This window comes from Populus trichocarpa, chromosome 17, assembly GCF_000002775.5.
Source record: "Populus trichocarpa isolate Nisqually-1 chromosome 17, P.trichocarpa_v4.1, whole genome shotgun sequence".
NCBI classification, from domain to species: Eukaryota; Viridiplantae; Streptophyta; class Magnoliopsida; order Malpighiales; family Salicaceae; genus Populus; species Populus trichocarpa.
This window is the reverse complement of record NC_037301.2, coordinates 2,621,708-2,635,663: the sequence shown is the minus strand read 5'-3', so window position 1 is coordinate 2,635,663 and position 13,956 is coordinate 2,621,708. Positions and strand designations below refer to the sequence as shown.

Sequence of the window (13,956 nt, the reverse complement as noted above, 5' to 3'; positions counted from 1 at the left end):
AACCAAAAAGACTTTCTAACAAGGTAATAACTTGTAATTTTAAAAAACTAAAAGGACTAATTAACTTATGAACTAAATATATTGATTTACTCCATTTATTATTCATTTAACATGGGTACGTAGAAGTCTAATGAATCTTCCTTTTCGCACACTTCAATTCATGATTGAGTCGTCTCCTTATATTGTTCGTAGGCCCATTGATTACTCTCGCGAGAGCAATATTTTTTTTTTTAATAAAAACACGTGTGTATAGATAGTTTGACCATCCTTATATACATGAGGGAGGGAAGGTGGTTTGTCTTAATTGTTAAGACATAAATGATCCTAAAATTTTGGTGTGTTTAAGGAGTATAAATCGTTCCAAATTTGATGAATAGAGGAAGAAAATATGGCATTCCTTATTCAATATCTTACGTACCAGCAAATATATACCTCCTTCATTTTCTCCTAAATCAGAGTCAATTATTCACCACTTTCTTCTACCAAATCTTGAAAATATTTTATTCTCATATATCTATGGAAATAACGGAACCTCTAGCTATTTTAATGGTGCTGATTAACTGTAATTCTACCCAAATCTTTTATTCTTGCAATAATGGAAACAACTGAGCCGGTGTACACAGCTACTGGTTGTAATTTGTCTAAGTTACAAGTATATATAGCTCATTTCACCACTTTGTACGTATACAATAAAACCTTCACAAATATATAGAATCTCCCTTCTTCTTCTCTTTCCCTTCATATCTTTCTCTCCTTCATCAACATGGTGATGTTAAATAAACGCAAAAAGCAAACCCAAGGCCGTCAAAAAATAGAGATCAAGAAGATAGAAGAGAAGAGCAATCTACAGGTGACGTTCTCAAAGCGTCGTGGGGGTCTAGTCAAGAAAGCAAGCGAGCTAAGCCTTCTCTGCGGGGCACAAGTGGCCATCCTTGCCTTCTCTCCAGGGAAAAAGGTCTTTGCGTTTGGTCACCCCGATGTCGACATGGTACTTGATCGTTATCTCAGTGACAGTTCTACTGCTAGGGAACTAGGGGCCGTGAATAATAATGACCCTCAAGTTCAACAATGGAACAAAGAGTACGAGGAGGCATTGAAAGAGTTGGAGGAGGAGAAGAAGCAGGTGGCAATGGCTGAACAGTGGAATAAGGTGTGTGAAAACGATGTTAATGCAAGGTTCTGGTGGGATGAACCTATTGACGATATGGGGTTGGAGGAGCTTGAGGAGTATGTGAGGGCCATGGAAGAGTTAAAGAAGAATGTGGCTGCCAGGGCAAATGAGTTAACCATGGCTAGCGATCATTTTGGTAATCAAAATATGAGTCATCTGGATCTTGGAGTTAATGGTTTTAGTCTTGAAAATGTTCTATTTTAAAGAATTTGTAGCAACAAAAGATATGGTAGGTATGTCTAGAGTCTGGATCATCTTGAATGTCCTCTGTCTTGATATAATATTACTGATGGTAAAAATGATTTGCGAGTAGATCATGGTCGCTGATCCGGTTGATTTCTTACAATTGAATCCAAATTTAGCAGCTTGAACTCTTGTTTTATTTAATCTAGTTTTGTTTTTATTTTATTTTTATTTGAGACCATAGCATTATGTCGTATGAAATGTGTGCTTAATTAATTAGTGAGAGTTCGATACTCTCTTGGGGAAAGGTTTTATACCGGATTGAACTTTAAATCAGATTTAATAAAAATATTGTGGAGTGACAGTAGTAAAATGTTGTTAAGTGATCTTATTGGTGGAGGTCGAAATGAGATCCTGGTGGGTTATTAATGGAGGTGGAGAAGAGCCTCAGATGCCTCTCACCATGAATGACTTCAAGCCTTTTTTATTAATATTACAAAGCGCGCACAACGACTGTATCTCCAATTGAGTAGCCCCTAGTCATAAAACAGTTGCGTTAGGATAAAGTTAGAGCAAGCTCTGATCATGGAAATGGAAAATCCTGTAAAAATTGTCCTTAGATTCTGATAACATCTTATGCATCTTAATCCATAAAAAGTTCTGAAAAATATGTACTTTTGTTATCGCAAATACAGTTCAGCTATAGGAATACGAAAATTTATCTCTACATCTTGCTTAAATTTCCTGTCAACTCTGAAACAAAAACAATACCTAATGGGAGCATGAATTCTCTATTTTCTGCTGTTAACTAACAGAAACATACTTCTGTGCCAGTCATGTCAAACCCAATTGGCGGACTAGCAGTGTCTCCATGTTAGCACTTTCCATCACTAGCAAGGATCTAATTCAGTGATACAGACCTCATTTATAGATTGTTGTAATGACTCTGGCAATTGAGATGAACCTGAATCTTCTGATCCTGAATTCTCCATGGACACAAAAACTGTGTGATGTGTGATGGTGCTGGAGAGGTTATAGTTTAACCACTGAGCATCATGACAATCTGTGACATTGTAGGTCCGTCAGCAACAGCTTCTTGAACACAGAATAACCTTATATGGATGCACTTCAGAACTTCACTTTCTGGCCATTGGCCACCTAATGTAGGATCCACCAACTCTAAAGCTGTTCAACAAATTTAAGCACTCAAGCGAGGGCCAATAGGGGCAGCTCGATACGTTTTACAAAATAGAGAACAATTCACCTCATACTTACACATTTGAAAGCAGTTATCTGAAGTTATATCACTGTTCCTTTGTACTAATTGCTCTGCCATTAATGCTAAAGTTTGATGTCGATGTCTCCGAAAGTAATGGCAATGCAGTTGCTTCAGTAGACAGGACCAATAAAAAAGAAATGGTAGGAAAAAGATCGACACCGAATAGGACTGTGTCCAGGCTCCCATTGGGCAGATACTCATAGACAAGTAGCTTCTCTCCTTCTTCTAAGCAGAAACCCAACACCCCTACTGGTTTCGATGCAGCAGTTTGGCAACCAACATTACTTCTGTTTTGAGCTCTTCTAACCCTGTCCTGAGCTTCTTGAAAGCCTTTTTACAGACATTGTAAAAGGTAGGTTAGTGTTTTGCACGCATCAAATGTACTGAAGAAGGGATACCTTGTAAACTGAACCGATCGAAGCCACCTTGTCCAAGCTTCTATTCATCACATAAATTTCCAGTTGCTTTTCTAAGTGTATGAAGTCCAATTGAAAGTGAATCCATGGTAGAATAACCTTCTTTATTAACACCATCTGATAAAAAACTAGAAGAAAAAAAGAACTAATTATTCAGGCTGCATAACATCTTCAATTTCCTATTCAAGGCAATACAATTGAAATACTAATAATATCAAGCTATCAGGTATGTTAATCTTCTGTCATGTCTTCATTAGTTTTTGGCACAATGCCTATACCTAGCACTTTGTTACCACTTCAATGCATGTAAAAGATTTAGAAAGTCACACCTAAGTGATTTTCTGCTGTCGTGTCTAGAATTATTGATATAGGAGGTTCTGATTCAATCATCTATTATACTTGGATCACGTGAAAAGCCTGATATATATATAGATGGATGGGTACAAGCCCATCAAGAGACCTGCTCATGCCACACAGCTTGTCTAACAAAGATAATATAACTTAACCATTTAGGTGGTGACACAATGATAAAAGCTTGAAATCAAGAGGTTTGCTCCCTCTATGATCTTAGGTTCGAGCCCTGTGGTTGCTCATATGATGGTCACTGGAGACTTATATGGTCGTTAACTTCAGGGCCCGTGGGATTAATCGAGGTGCGCACAAGCTGGCCCAGACACCCCATTAAACTATAAAAAAAAAATAGATAATATAACTTTTGATATTACCGTTATATAGAACTTTAATTTTTTAATATTAGTAGTTAAGAAAAATTGTGAGTCAGAGTATTCTAACGAACAACTTTTATTTCACAAGGAAACTGCTTTCTAATAAAGACAGAACTGGGTATCTCTGTAACTACAGAAATTGCACAAGTTTAAAAAACTTTGTTGATGTAAAAGTCTGGACAGAGTATGAGGCAATAAACCACGTTGAGGATCGGACCCATGAGAGCATCTTCAAGGGAAGAAGCTATTAAGATGAGCCAAATTGATTAATATGGTTTTTTAAATAATGTATACGAGTACTCAAATGGAAAAATATCATTTAAAATAACCATTTGTATTTTAATATATTTAATATTGATACAACTATTTAGGAATAGTAACTAGGTAATACAACTACAATCAAACACTCTTTTTTTACATAAAAATATATTAAATAAACTTTTAACTCTTTTGACCAACATGGAGCAATAGTTCTTCAACTTAAAAATGTTATTTTGACTCTCCTCTTTGAGCTATAAAAATGAGGGATAAAAGCCAAAAAAAAAAAATATTATTTTTTTTAGTTTTTTTTTGTTGAGAGGTATAGCAAACTGTTAGAGCATCTCCAATAAAAAAATTAAAAGAAAAGCCAATTTTTAATTTTGATTCTATCAGTTGATTTGATTTGATAAATTTCAATCAAGATTGTTCTTAAATTTTTAATTTTGATAATTATATTTTATTTTCATAATAAAATATATTTGTTATGAAAATTTAATATGATCAAACCATTAAAAAAATATATTCAAAGTATAAAATCCTCTCAATTAAATTTTCAAAATATGTCTATTTATTTCTAAGTGTAAGTAAATTTATCTCAAGAAGGCATCTGTAGAAACAAAAAATTTCTACCAATCAAATTTTATCATGTGTCATTTTCATTTTATTTTGACATAAAAAAATGAAATAAAATTGAAATAAATAACATGGAAAATGAATGGACCTTTATATTTATATTTATATTTTTTTGCCAATAGAAGGTTGATATATGGAAATAGATATTTAAGATTTCTTGTCATAAATCTCATAAAATAAATATTAATAAATAAAATAATATCATGTTAGATTGAAAAAGGAGCCTAGGAGCCCTCACATGTGTCTATAAATAGAGGGTCTCACATTCAAAAAAAAATCTAGAAAATATAAAAAAATTTACGAGATAATCTCTTTAAATAAAAAAAAAATCTCTCAAAAATTCTAAGTCTTTCTTTATTTAGGCTTGAAATCTATGAAGAACATGATGCTTATGAAGGAGTACGTAAACGGAGATTTCTTGTTACAGAATCCACGCTAACACAGCCCATCACATGGTTGGCCAAGTGTGGAGTTTGTAAGTAAAAGCAGAGGAGTTGTAGAGTAGAAACCCATTTGGGGTCGAAAGGATTAGAAAGTTTAAAGTAATTTCTTCGCAATCTGTGAGTTACTGTATGGAGTTAGTCCTTTTCATGAGAAATTGCAAATTGGTTTTATGAAATTAAGTGTTGTCAGGACGTATCCAGGTTCTTCGAAACAGCTGAGGACATAATATGGAAGTGAAAGCTCTATACAGATGGTAAAAGAAAAAAAGCTGTGAAGTACAAAGTATCAATCTGGATCTTAATTCTGCAGATCAAATGTGAATTATCACTTGCAGACATTTTTTTAATCCTTTTTCTTTGGTCATTTCAGTGCTAAATTTACTTGCATTACAATCAAAAGAACACCTCCAGGCACTAGAGAATAATCTGTATTCTCTATTTTTGAATCACAAGTTTGTGCATACGCTACAATATTGAAGATAGTAAGTATGTGTACAGGGTGAAGGCATTGTTGAAGCTTCCTTGATATATTCTCATGGAGTTCTTTCTAAGCATCAGCATGTTATACTTCTTTGCTTGCATCAGCTTGAAAAGCCGAATATGTGCGTTTTCCTTGCTTTCTAATCATACTAAGTCTCTGATCAGAAGCAATTAGGAAAAGTCAAAACTGTACTTAGGCTTCACCTCAGGCATAGATCCTGCCATGAAAAATTTGCAGACTGTGCTTCGACCTGGTCTATTAAGTTTCTGCTGCTATCTCAAGGCGAAGTGGAGGAGAAAACAAAATAGATTAACAAGTCTACAATCTTTTCCAACCAATATGACAAGCATCTATGCTCCCTATTTTGGATCCTGAAGTCAAGAAGCTACCTGAACTGATACACATACTCCAATGAATTATAATTATTAATGCATGTATACCCGTTCTTCCTCTTTGCATTCTCTAATTGCAATTTCCATCACTTTGCCAGAAGATGGAGGCAATACATCACAGCATTGCCGCCTTGGAGCCCGAAGCTGAAGAAAAGATGAAACAGCACAACTATTATTTGTGATTCACAAAAATGCAACTGAATGAGAAATGAAACAAAGCAAGTATTATTTGCCAGAAACTTGTAATTTGAATTGAATTCTGATATGCCATGAAGCTGTTGAGCAAAATACCTGTTTTTCACTTAGATCGAGCTTCTGCGAATATACTTTCATCTCTTCTAGTTTCCTTGGTGAAGCCATGTCGTTAGAACAATTTGCAAAACTTTTCTTGTAAAGGCTCGTAATTCGGTCCCTGCCAGAAGACACATGATCCAGAAAGAAGATTGTCGGTCTTCGGCATAGGTCAGGATGAGGTTCTCTTGTGTTAAAAGTATACACCCCAGCCAAACCATCTCCCCTTTTCCACTGCCTGAATGTTTGTTGCACGGGGAGAACGTCAGGCAAAAATACGTGATTGCCATACACCTCAACAGCATAGCCCCATGACACAGAAATAGTCCACCCAAACCAACGATCATAGCAAACTGTTTTCTGCAAAACCCTCTGGGAATCAATATTTACTGCTTTAAAGAAATGCTCTATTGAATTCATAGTTGTCGTGTTAGGGAAGATGGGGTCTAGGTGATCCAAATGATGAAGGGATACCAATGGCGCCAGAGGATGTGAAGTCAACAAGCCAAACGGATCTCCCCGAATATCAACCTGGAAATTTGGCATATACCATTAGAATATTTCAGAATAGAAATTTTGTGTGTGTGTGTGTGTGTGTGTGTGTGTGTGTGAAGTCATAACTTAACCAAAAGATACCTGATGGAAACCAGGTTCATGAGTCAATCCTACGCCAAGCTCTGCTAAGCAAGAATAGATCCTGGAATCACTTCCATATAGATGTGGATATCGTTCTATACAAGCATCGAAAACCTTTGCCAAAACTTTTGCAAGTGGATAACTTATGGCGAATCCTCCACCACCAAAGGCCATCTCAAAGCCAAATTCTCTATTCTGCCCATAAATCTCAGAATTAGATCCTATGTAGTACCAAAGCTCATGATCATACTTGGAAAGAGTCTTCACCAAATTCTCAGGAAGGAAAACTGTGTCATCATCCCCAAAAACAAACCACCGCACATCAGAATGATTAAGTGCCACGGTCTCAAAAACTACACGTGCCACACGAATTGCTGACCGGGGACCATTTCGATAAGTATAACGAAACCGAGAGGTGTCCTCGGAGATGCATGCAGGAGGGAGTGAACCACTGTCATTGTAGGAATTTGCTTCCTCAACCATGCTCTCCAGGAACACACATCCTCGCATATGGTCTGGCTTCCACCACAGCTTAACATATTCCTTTCTATTCGGCCACGAGATTTTGCTTGAAGCAATCCCAAACACAATATGATTAAGAGTTGTTGGAGCACGCACGTTTCCTGAAGATGAATTTATATGTGCAAGCCTGGAAGTGCCTACCAGGAAGAGTGACACGAGAAGACAGATGATGCAAGCAGAAAATGAGACCATAACTAAGTGGATAAACCGAGAAGGAAAATGGGGCTTTTCCGGCAATAGCTGCCGAAGTTTCATCTCGAGGAGGGGTGAGGGGGGAATGAATTAGAAGGGATTCTTGATTCAGCTTCTTGAAAGCCTGTTCTAAGAGAAGACAGTCAAGTATTTGAACTGTATAAATACCTACAATTCCGTGATTGAAGCAAAGGTAGAAGCAAGTTGTCTACTTATGACATTTCAAGTTCGTTATTTCCCCATAAATGGCGAAATAAAGAAAGGGTTAGGTGTGAGGAAGCAAAGAAAGTATTCTTGTTTTTCTAATGGCGGGCTCCATGGATTCAAGCCAAACACATTATAGCATTGAAATTTGACTCCGTATATTGAAAGCAACTTCATCTTAAAGTGTCAAACTGTGACTTCTAAGGGTAACTATTGGCCAGATGTTTAGGGTTTAACATGGGGCAGGCAGGGTATTCAAACCATAAATATTGAAAAGATGAGTCAAAATCAAGCAACTCCATGTGTCCATGTGTTTATGATACAGGCAGAGTGAATGATTAGGAATTTGTAACAAATTAAAACCCTTAAATACATCAAATATTCTTAAAATATTTAATTTTATTTTTTTATATCTTTCTCTTTATTAAAAGATTATTACAACTTTTTATATATAAAAAAAAACTCTAATAATACCGAATGAAAAAATAATAATTTAGAGAAAAAATAACACATTCAAATAGAAAAAAAACTAGAAAACATCATAACATACAATAGAAATAAATAAAATTAACTAAAAAAAATATCTATTTTGCTAAAAAAGTTCTTGTATCAGTCTCTTTGGGTTGAAAGGAACTCCTCCTCGAGTTTAGTTTTTAGTTAGAAATTATCCTTCATCAAGAATATTTTTTTTATATGTGAGTCACTCATCGTGGTCTCTAACACCTTTGTGTCGATCATTTCATTATAGATCCCTAACACAACATTTTTATGCGGGCAACTTCATTATAAATCACTAACACAACATCTTTGTGTGGGCCACCCAATCATGAATCCCACCACCAGAATTTTGAATGACAACAACTGATATAGACGGAAACAACATGCTAGTTCCTGGACTTTTTTTTCTCGAAGGGAAACCTCCTCATCCTTTTCTATATAAGCACGTCCTATTTTGCAATCTCTTATAGCCATAGTTGTTCTACAACATACAGCAAAAAAAGCAAAATAGCAAAATAACCATCAATGATCATTATACTCTGATACCAATTAATGCAAACAGAGTAAAGGATAAGAGATTTGTTACAAGTCAAAACCATCAAAAACCGATAACACTATAAATATGAGAAAACTCTCAAAATACTTAATTTTATGCATTTATGTTTTTCCTTGTCGAAAAGCTATCACAACTCTTTACAGGAAAAAAAAAAAAAAAAAAGCTAAAGAATCATAATAACACCCCTAAGAATAAAGAATATCCCCTTCAATTAGAAAAAAAAAAAACATCATAATAAAAAAAAAAATAATATCTATTCTCCTAAGAATAAACCACCCCATGATTTTCTTATCTCGCAAAAGCAACCACTACATGGGCTAATACTATTTCATAACAGATGCATCATAAAGAGGGTTCAGGTAAACCTAATATTTAAGAAAATGAAATCTATTAAAACAGTCTGCTCATCAATGATAACGTTAACAATGCTTGCTCTGTAATTAATTATTGTTTGTTGTGTCATGACATGTGCAATCCAATACTTAATAAACCTTGTAGCTTGTTCTGGACACATGCATTTTGGATCTACAAGAAAAGTGTTCAAGGTTCACATCACAGCAAAATCAGAACCTTAAAATAGTCATGAAAATGACGTTCAAGAACCTTGAAAAGGTGCAGCCATCTACAGATCTTTTCGAGAACCGTTAACCCACCAGGCAAGTTCACATTTTTCCAGGTCCCATCTACAGTTTCAAAAGCAATTGATAAATTGGCCACGCATCAAGGAGGACCTTTGTCTTTTGAAGCTCACAAATAGTTGCCTGCCCTCCCAAGTGGGAAAACTCGATGGCCGAAACCATTTGTCCACAACGAGATCTGAAAACCATCACTTACCCCTCGTGCTCAAGAAGCCATAACATGGGCTTCAACAGACATCAAAGGTGGAAACAAAGAATCGATTTCCAGAGTCGATAACGTTTCTTGGAAAATGCGACATTGTTGACAAAATTTGATTTCATAAGCTTTACAAACTCACCAAATTTCTGAAAGTTACATTTTCACAGAAAGAATACATTGGTGCCGTGTAAATTGATAGCAAGACTTTGACTCTCCTCTGTGGTCACGTCTCTTCTCTTGGTCGTCTCTTCTCTTGGTCGTTGCTTGCACATCCTGGCATCAAATCTAAGGCTGGAAACTTTAGCTGGCAGTAAATGTGGGAGTGGTTTCAAACTGAATCAAGTATTTCAACCATTGCGTAGTCATACTATGCCAGCATGAAGCATTGTATTTAACGCATGTAAGTTCCAACCTGAGAAGAAGGGAAAGCAGGAGGGTTATTGTATATCTCAGAGAGAATCTAGCTCGATATTTATTGCATGGAGAACCTTTGAAAATTATGTCAATCTTCTTCATGCACTCCTACAATATTGTCAATGATGAGTAACTAAAATAAAATCCCAGATTACATCAAGTTCCTCTGTAATATGATCTTGCAGTTAAGCCTTCAATTGATATAGAGGCATCCTCCTGCAGCTATTCCGAAGGCTAGATGGAATAGTAAAGGGGCTGGATGAAAACTAGTATGTTGATGCGTGGAATATAATAATCACCCAAAATCCAGTTCAAGGAAATGGCGAACATAAAACAGCCAAGATGGACAATCAGAACAATGTCTCAACAAGGAAAGAGATCAACAACATGTGTAGAATAGTATTCAAGAACATGCTTTGGTGAAAACAAATTACCAGATGAGAGCAAAAACTGCATCAAACTCCAATTGCTTTGCATCTAATTGCATTTCTAGACAGCTAGCATTCTCGAATAAGTTAGGAATGCATAGCAATTAGTTCATCAGAACCACATTTCCTAATGCTAATGACCATTGACCCATTAAATAAGGGAGAAAGGTCACAGCATTGTCGACGAGGAGCCTTCATCTGGAAGAACGCATAAAGAGAAATCATAAGAAAATAGCAGCTTTTGCATGACTAGGATACAAAACAAAACATGACATATTCAACATTAGCTTGTATGACTAAATAATAAAACAAAACATGACATATTGGCTAACTTTTGTCTTCAAACCAGGGATACAACATGAGCCTTTAGTAGTACCTGTTCAATATCTGGTTCTAGTTTCTGGGACAGTACTCTAACAAGTTCCAGATTCTTCATGGCATAACCTCTGTTACAATCAGCAACATCATGTCTGATGTAATTGCTCCAAATGCCATTTTTACCAGAGGTAACACTTTCCATGAAAAAGACAACAGGTCTTTTACAGGGATCTTTGGGATATTCTCTTATATTAAACATAAAACGATTGAATTCAGCATTTCCTCCTCTCCTCCATGGTATAAATGTTCTCTGTGGTGTAAGAAGATCTGGAAGAAACTCATTGCCTTCAAACACCTGAACAGAATATCCCCATGCAACTGAAACAGTCAATGAATATACAGGGTCATAGCAAACTGTTTGCTGCAAAATCCTAGCAGGGTCGACATTCACACCATTAAAAAGATGTTCTAAAGCTTGAGTCTTGCTCATTTTTGGAAAGATAGGGTTCACAGCATCCAAATGATGAAGAGACACCAAAGGAGACAATGGATGTGCAGACAACATTCCAAACAAATCCCCTCGCATATCAACCTAGAAAAAATCAAATTAAATCAGAAAACTGCCTCTCAAGTTTCAATTCCATCACCCAAATTCAAAAGAAACCTCTAATTCACAAGAACAAACACAGTCACTTGGATATCCAATGAACAAAGACAAGAATGTTAAATTTCCTTTGGAAAAGACATTTTGTAAAGCCTCCAGTCACAACCGGAGAAAACTAAGCTAATCAAGCCTATCAATAAAACTTCATAATTTCACTAATCCAAGGCGCCCCATACATGCTAACAACCAGTACATCGACGCAAAGAAAGGAATCCTAACATCAAATAAATAAAGAGAAACAAAGCAACATTACATAACCAATTTCATTAGAGAAGATTAAAAAATCTAAAAGTCAACTCAGTGCAGCTCAACTACCATAATCGCAGTCTCTATACTCCACAACATGCCTTGTTACACAAAAATAAAATTTGTTCTCACAAATATAAGAGGTAAGATAACCCTCATACAAGGCATTTATCATCATCCACTCATTACCATCTAAAATTCTTCACTCTCACAATTTCACACTTATAATCTAATTACATCCCCAACATTTCAAAAAGAAATTATCTTCAAAAACAAGATCATCACATGCTTGTGGTCGATGCACAAGTTCAGTATTTTAAATCAATAAAAAATGGTGCATCACCAACAACGTAAATAATCAAAACTAACCTGATGAAACCCAGGCTCATGACTCAAACCAACACCTAACTCTGCCAAACAGGAGAAAATCCTTGCATCACTGCCGTACAAATGAGCATAACGCACCAAACATGAGTCTAAAACCCTAGCTAAAACCTTAGCTAACGAATAACTTATTGCAAACCCACCTCCACCAAACCCCATTTCAAATGAATTCTTCACATTCTGACTATAACTCTCTGAATTACTCCCCACGTAAAACCATCCATTATGATCATATTTCGACAAAACGGTAACCAAGTTCTCCACAAAAAACACAGTATCATCATCACCAAACACGAACCAATCAACATCCGGTTCATTAAGCTCCACAACTTCCTTTACTACACGCGCCACTCTAATGGCGGATTTAAGGCCGCCTTTGAAGGTATAAGGGAAGGAAGATGTGTCTTTGGAGATTATTACAGGAGGGAGCGTGGGATCTATTACGGAGCGATTGTTATTTCCAGTGGGGTCGACAACTTCCCGATCAAGGAAAGCGAAAGCACGCGTGGTGGTGGGGTTGTACCATAGGCGGATGTAGGGTTGGCGGTGAATGAAAGAGGTAGAAGAAGATGCTATGGAGAAGACAATATGGCGGCGAGTGGTGGGAAAGGTAGTCGATGGGGTGGTGCGTGGAGTTAAGGAAAGTTGAGGTCGCGGTGAGGAGAAGAGGAGGTAGATTATTATTAGGAAGGATAAGATTAGTAAGAGATCTTTCAGACGTGATGGGGTTAGTGTTAGAGTTTTCTTAGAGGTGGTGGCGGTGGTTGGCGGTGGTTGCATGTTTCTAGAGAGAGGATGAGAAACGGTGGTTACGGTGGTTGAGGTGGTGGTGTAGTGTTTTCTTTTTCTATTTTCGTACATTATTTTTGTTTTCCCTTTTTTTTCGGTTTCTTTTAGGCTTTGTTAAGTATTTTCTTTTTTTTTTCTTTTTTTTCCTTGCTAAAAGGACTAAAAGAGTAAAAGGGGCTTTCATGTACTTGAAATTTCGTGATTTTAATTGGGATTTCGTAACAAAGGTACCATTAAGACTTGAAGCACATTATTTTAATTTCTTTGATTAGTTTAAGGAAGTGAAAACATAAGTACAGCACAGGTGACGCGCGTATCTGGAAGATCTGTTTACTTCTGTTCGCTAACTGGTATTGCTGACCAGAGTCAAAGGGCTTTTTATTGGGCTTTCTTCATATTGGACTCTATTACAAAAGCCCGTATCTAGGCCTGTGAGAATGGTTTTTAGGTTTTTCTTCCCAAAAACAAAAAAAAAATTAATTTAATCCAACTATCAAAAATCTAAATCAATATTTCATGAGATAATAAATAAACTTATATATCCGGATCTCAATGATTCAACCATTCAAATCGAAATAGAACTATAGGATTTGATTTTTTAATTCTATTTTAAAAAAACAAAAAGAGCAAATTATTTGATTTAAATTTTATATGAATAAATCAAGTAATCGCGTATTAAATATGTAAATGGCTCTTTATATAATAGATAGTTTTTTAATAAAAATATTTTTTAATAGAAATGAATTTGAATTTTTATTATCAATTAAATTTAAATAACTGGACTCAATTAAAAATTCAATTCAATGTCATTGTTCAATTTTAAATTAAATATGCTTACCTACATCACAAGACGAGAGTGAGCTTGTGAAACATTTTTTATATATATTTTAGTGTCCATTACAAGATTGACCTCTCTTTTTATTTATTTAAATAAATAAATAAAAGTTCTACATAAGACATATATAATTGTAAATTTATCAATATAATTATCTT

General features: G+C 35.7%; 3 protein-coding genes across 6 annotated transcripts; 1 reads left to right on the top strand and 2 right to left on the bottom strand.

The window, feature by feature from the left end:
* The first annotated feature begins 478 nt into the window (after window positions 1-478).
* Window positions 479-1,535, top strand: LOC18107001 (agamous-like MADS-box protein AGL62). Its single transcript, XM_006372915.3, has one exon. It carries the CDS (start codon window positions 764-766, stop codon window positions 1,373-1,375), a length of 612 nt encoding a protein of 203 aa, XP_006372977.1. The 5' UTR covers window positions 479-763; the 3' UTR covers window positions 1,376-1,535.
* Window positions 1,536-5,335: 3,800 nt separating this feature from the next.
* LOC18107000 (uncharacterized) lies at window positions 5,336-8,010 on the bottom strand. Of its 2 annotated transcripts, XM_024588707.2 has the most exons (4): window positions 6,912-8,010; window positions 6,750-6,806; window positions 6,276-6,635; window positions 5,336-6,128 (listed from the first exon to the last, which is right to left on the bottom strand). In XM_024588707.2, the coding sequence occupies exons 1-4, from the start codon at window positions 7,686-7,688 to the stop codon at window positions 6,018-6,020; spliced, it is 1,305 nt and encodes a 434-aa protein (XP_024444475.1). In that variant the 5' UTR covers window positions 7,689-8,010; the 3' UTR covers window positions 5,336-6,017. The 2 variants fall into 2 exon arrangements, with proteins under 2 accessions (XP_024444475.1, XP_024444474.1); XM_024588706.2 differs by having other exon boundaries at window positions 6,276-6,806; window positions 6,912-7,996.
* A 1,287-nt stretch (window positions 8,011-9,297) lies between these two features.
* On the bottom strand, window positions 9,298-13,103 carry LOC18106999 (uncharacterized). Of its 3 annotated transcripts, none has more exons than XM_024588280.2 (4): window positions 12,160-13,103; window positions 10,939-11,235; window positions 10,569-10,760; window positions 9,298-10,132 (listed from the first exon to the last, which is right to left on the bottom strand). In XM_024588280.2, the coding sequence occupies exons 1-3, from the start codon at window positions 13,033-13,035 to the stop codon at window positions 10,650-10,652; spliced, it is 1,284 nt and encodes a 427-aa protein (XP_024444048.1). In that variant the 5' UTR covers window positions 13,036-13,103; the 3' UTR covers window positions 9,298-10,132; window positions 10,569-10,649. The 3 variants fall into 3 exon arrangements, with proteins under 3 accessions (XP_024444048.1, XP_006372975.1, XP_024444047.1); XM_006372913.3 differs by having other exon boundaries at window positions 10,939-11,472; window positions 12,160-13,101; XM_024588279.2 differs by lacking the exon at window positions 10,569-10,760 and having other exon boundaries at window positions 10,939-11,472; window positions 12,160-13,102.
* Between the last annotated feature and the right edge of the window lie 853 nt (window positions 13,104-13,956).

What these genes read in the sequence shown, in the direction of transcription:
- LOC18107001 (XM_006372915.3), top strand. Translation starts at nt 764, where the DNA reads ATGGTGATGTTAAATAAACGCAAAAAGCAAACCCAAGGCCGTCAAAAA.
- LOC18107000 (XM_024588706.2), bottom strand. Translation starts at nt 7,688, where the DNA reads ATGAAACTTCGGCAGCTATTGCCGGAAAAGCCCCATTTTCCTTCTCGG. An exon ending in ATGAACCTGGTTTCCATCAG is followed by an intron (nt 6,807 to 6,911) that starts GTATCTTTTGGT and finishes CCAAATTTCCAG; the next exon opens with GTTGATATTCGGGGAGATCC. An exon ending in TCGATCTAAGTGAAAAACAG is followed by an intron (nt 6,129 to 6,275) that starts GTATTTTGCTCA and finishes TCTTTTCTTCAG; the next exon opens with CTTCGGGCTCCAAGGCGGCA.
- LOC18106999 (XM_006372913.3), bottom strand. Translation starts at nt 13,035, where the DNA reads ATGTACGAAAATAGAAAAAGAAAACACTACACCACCACCTCAACCACC. An exon ending in ATGAGCCTGGGTTTCATCAG is followed by an intron (nt 11,473 to 12,159) that starts GTTAGTTTTGAT and finishes GATTTTTTCTAG; the next exon opens with GTTGATATGCGAGGGGATTT. An exon ending in TAGAACCAGATATTGAACAG is followed by an intron (nt 10,761 to 10,938) that starts GTACTACTAAAG and finishes GCGTTCTTCCAG; the next exon opens with ATGAAGGCTCCTCGTCGACA.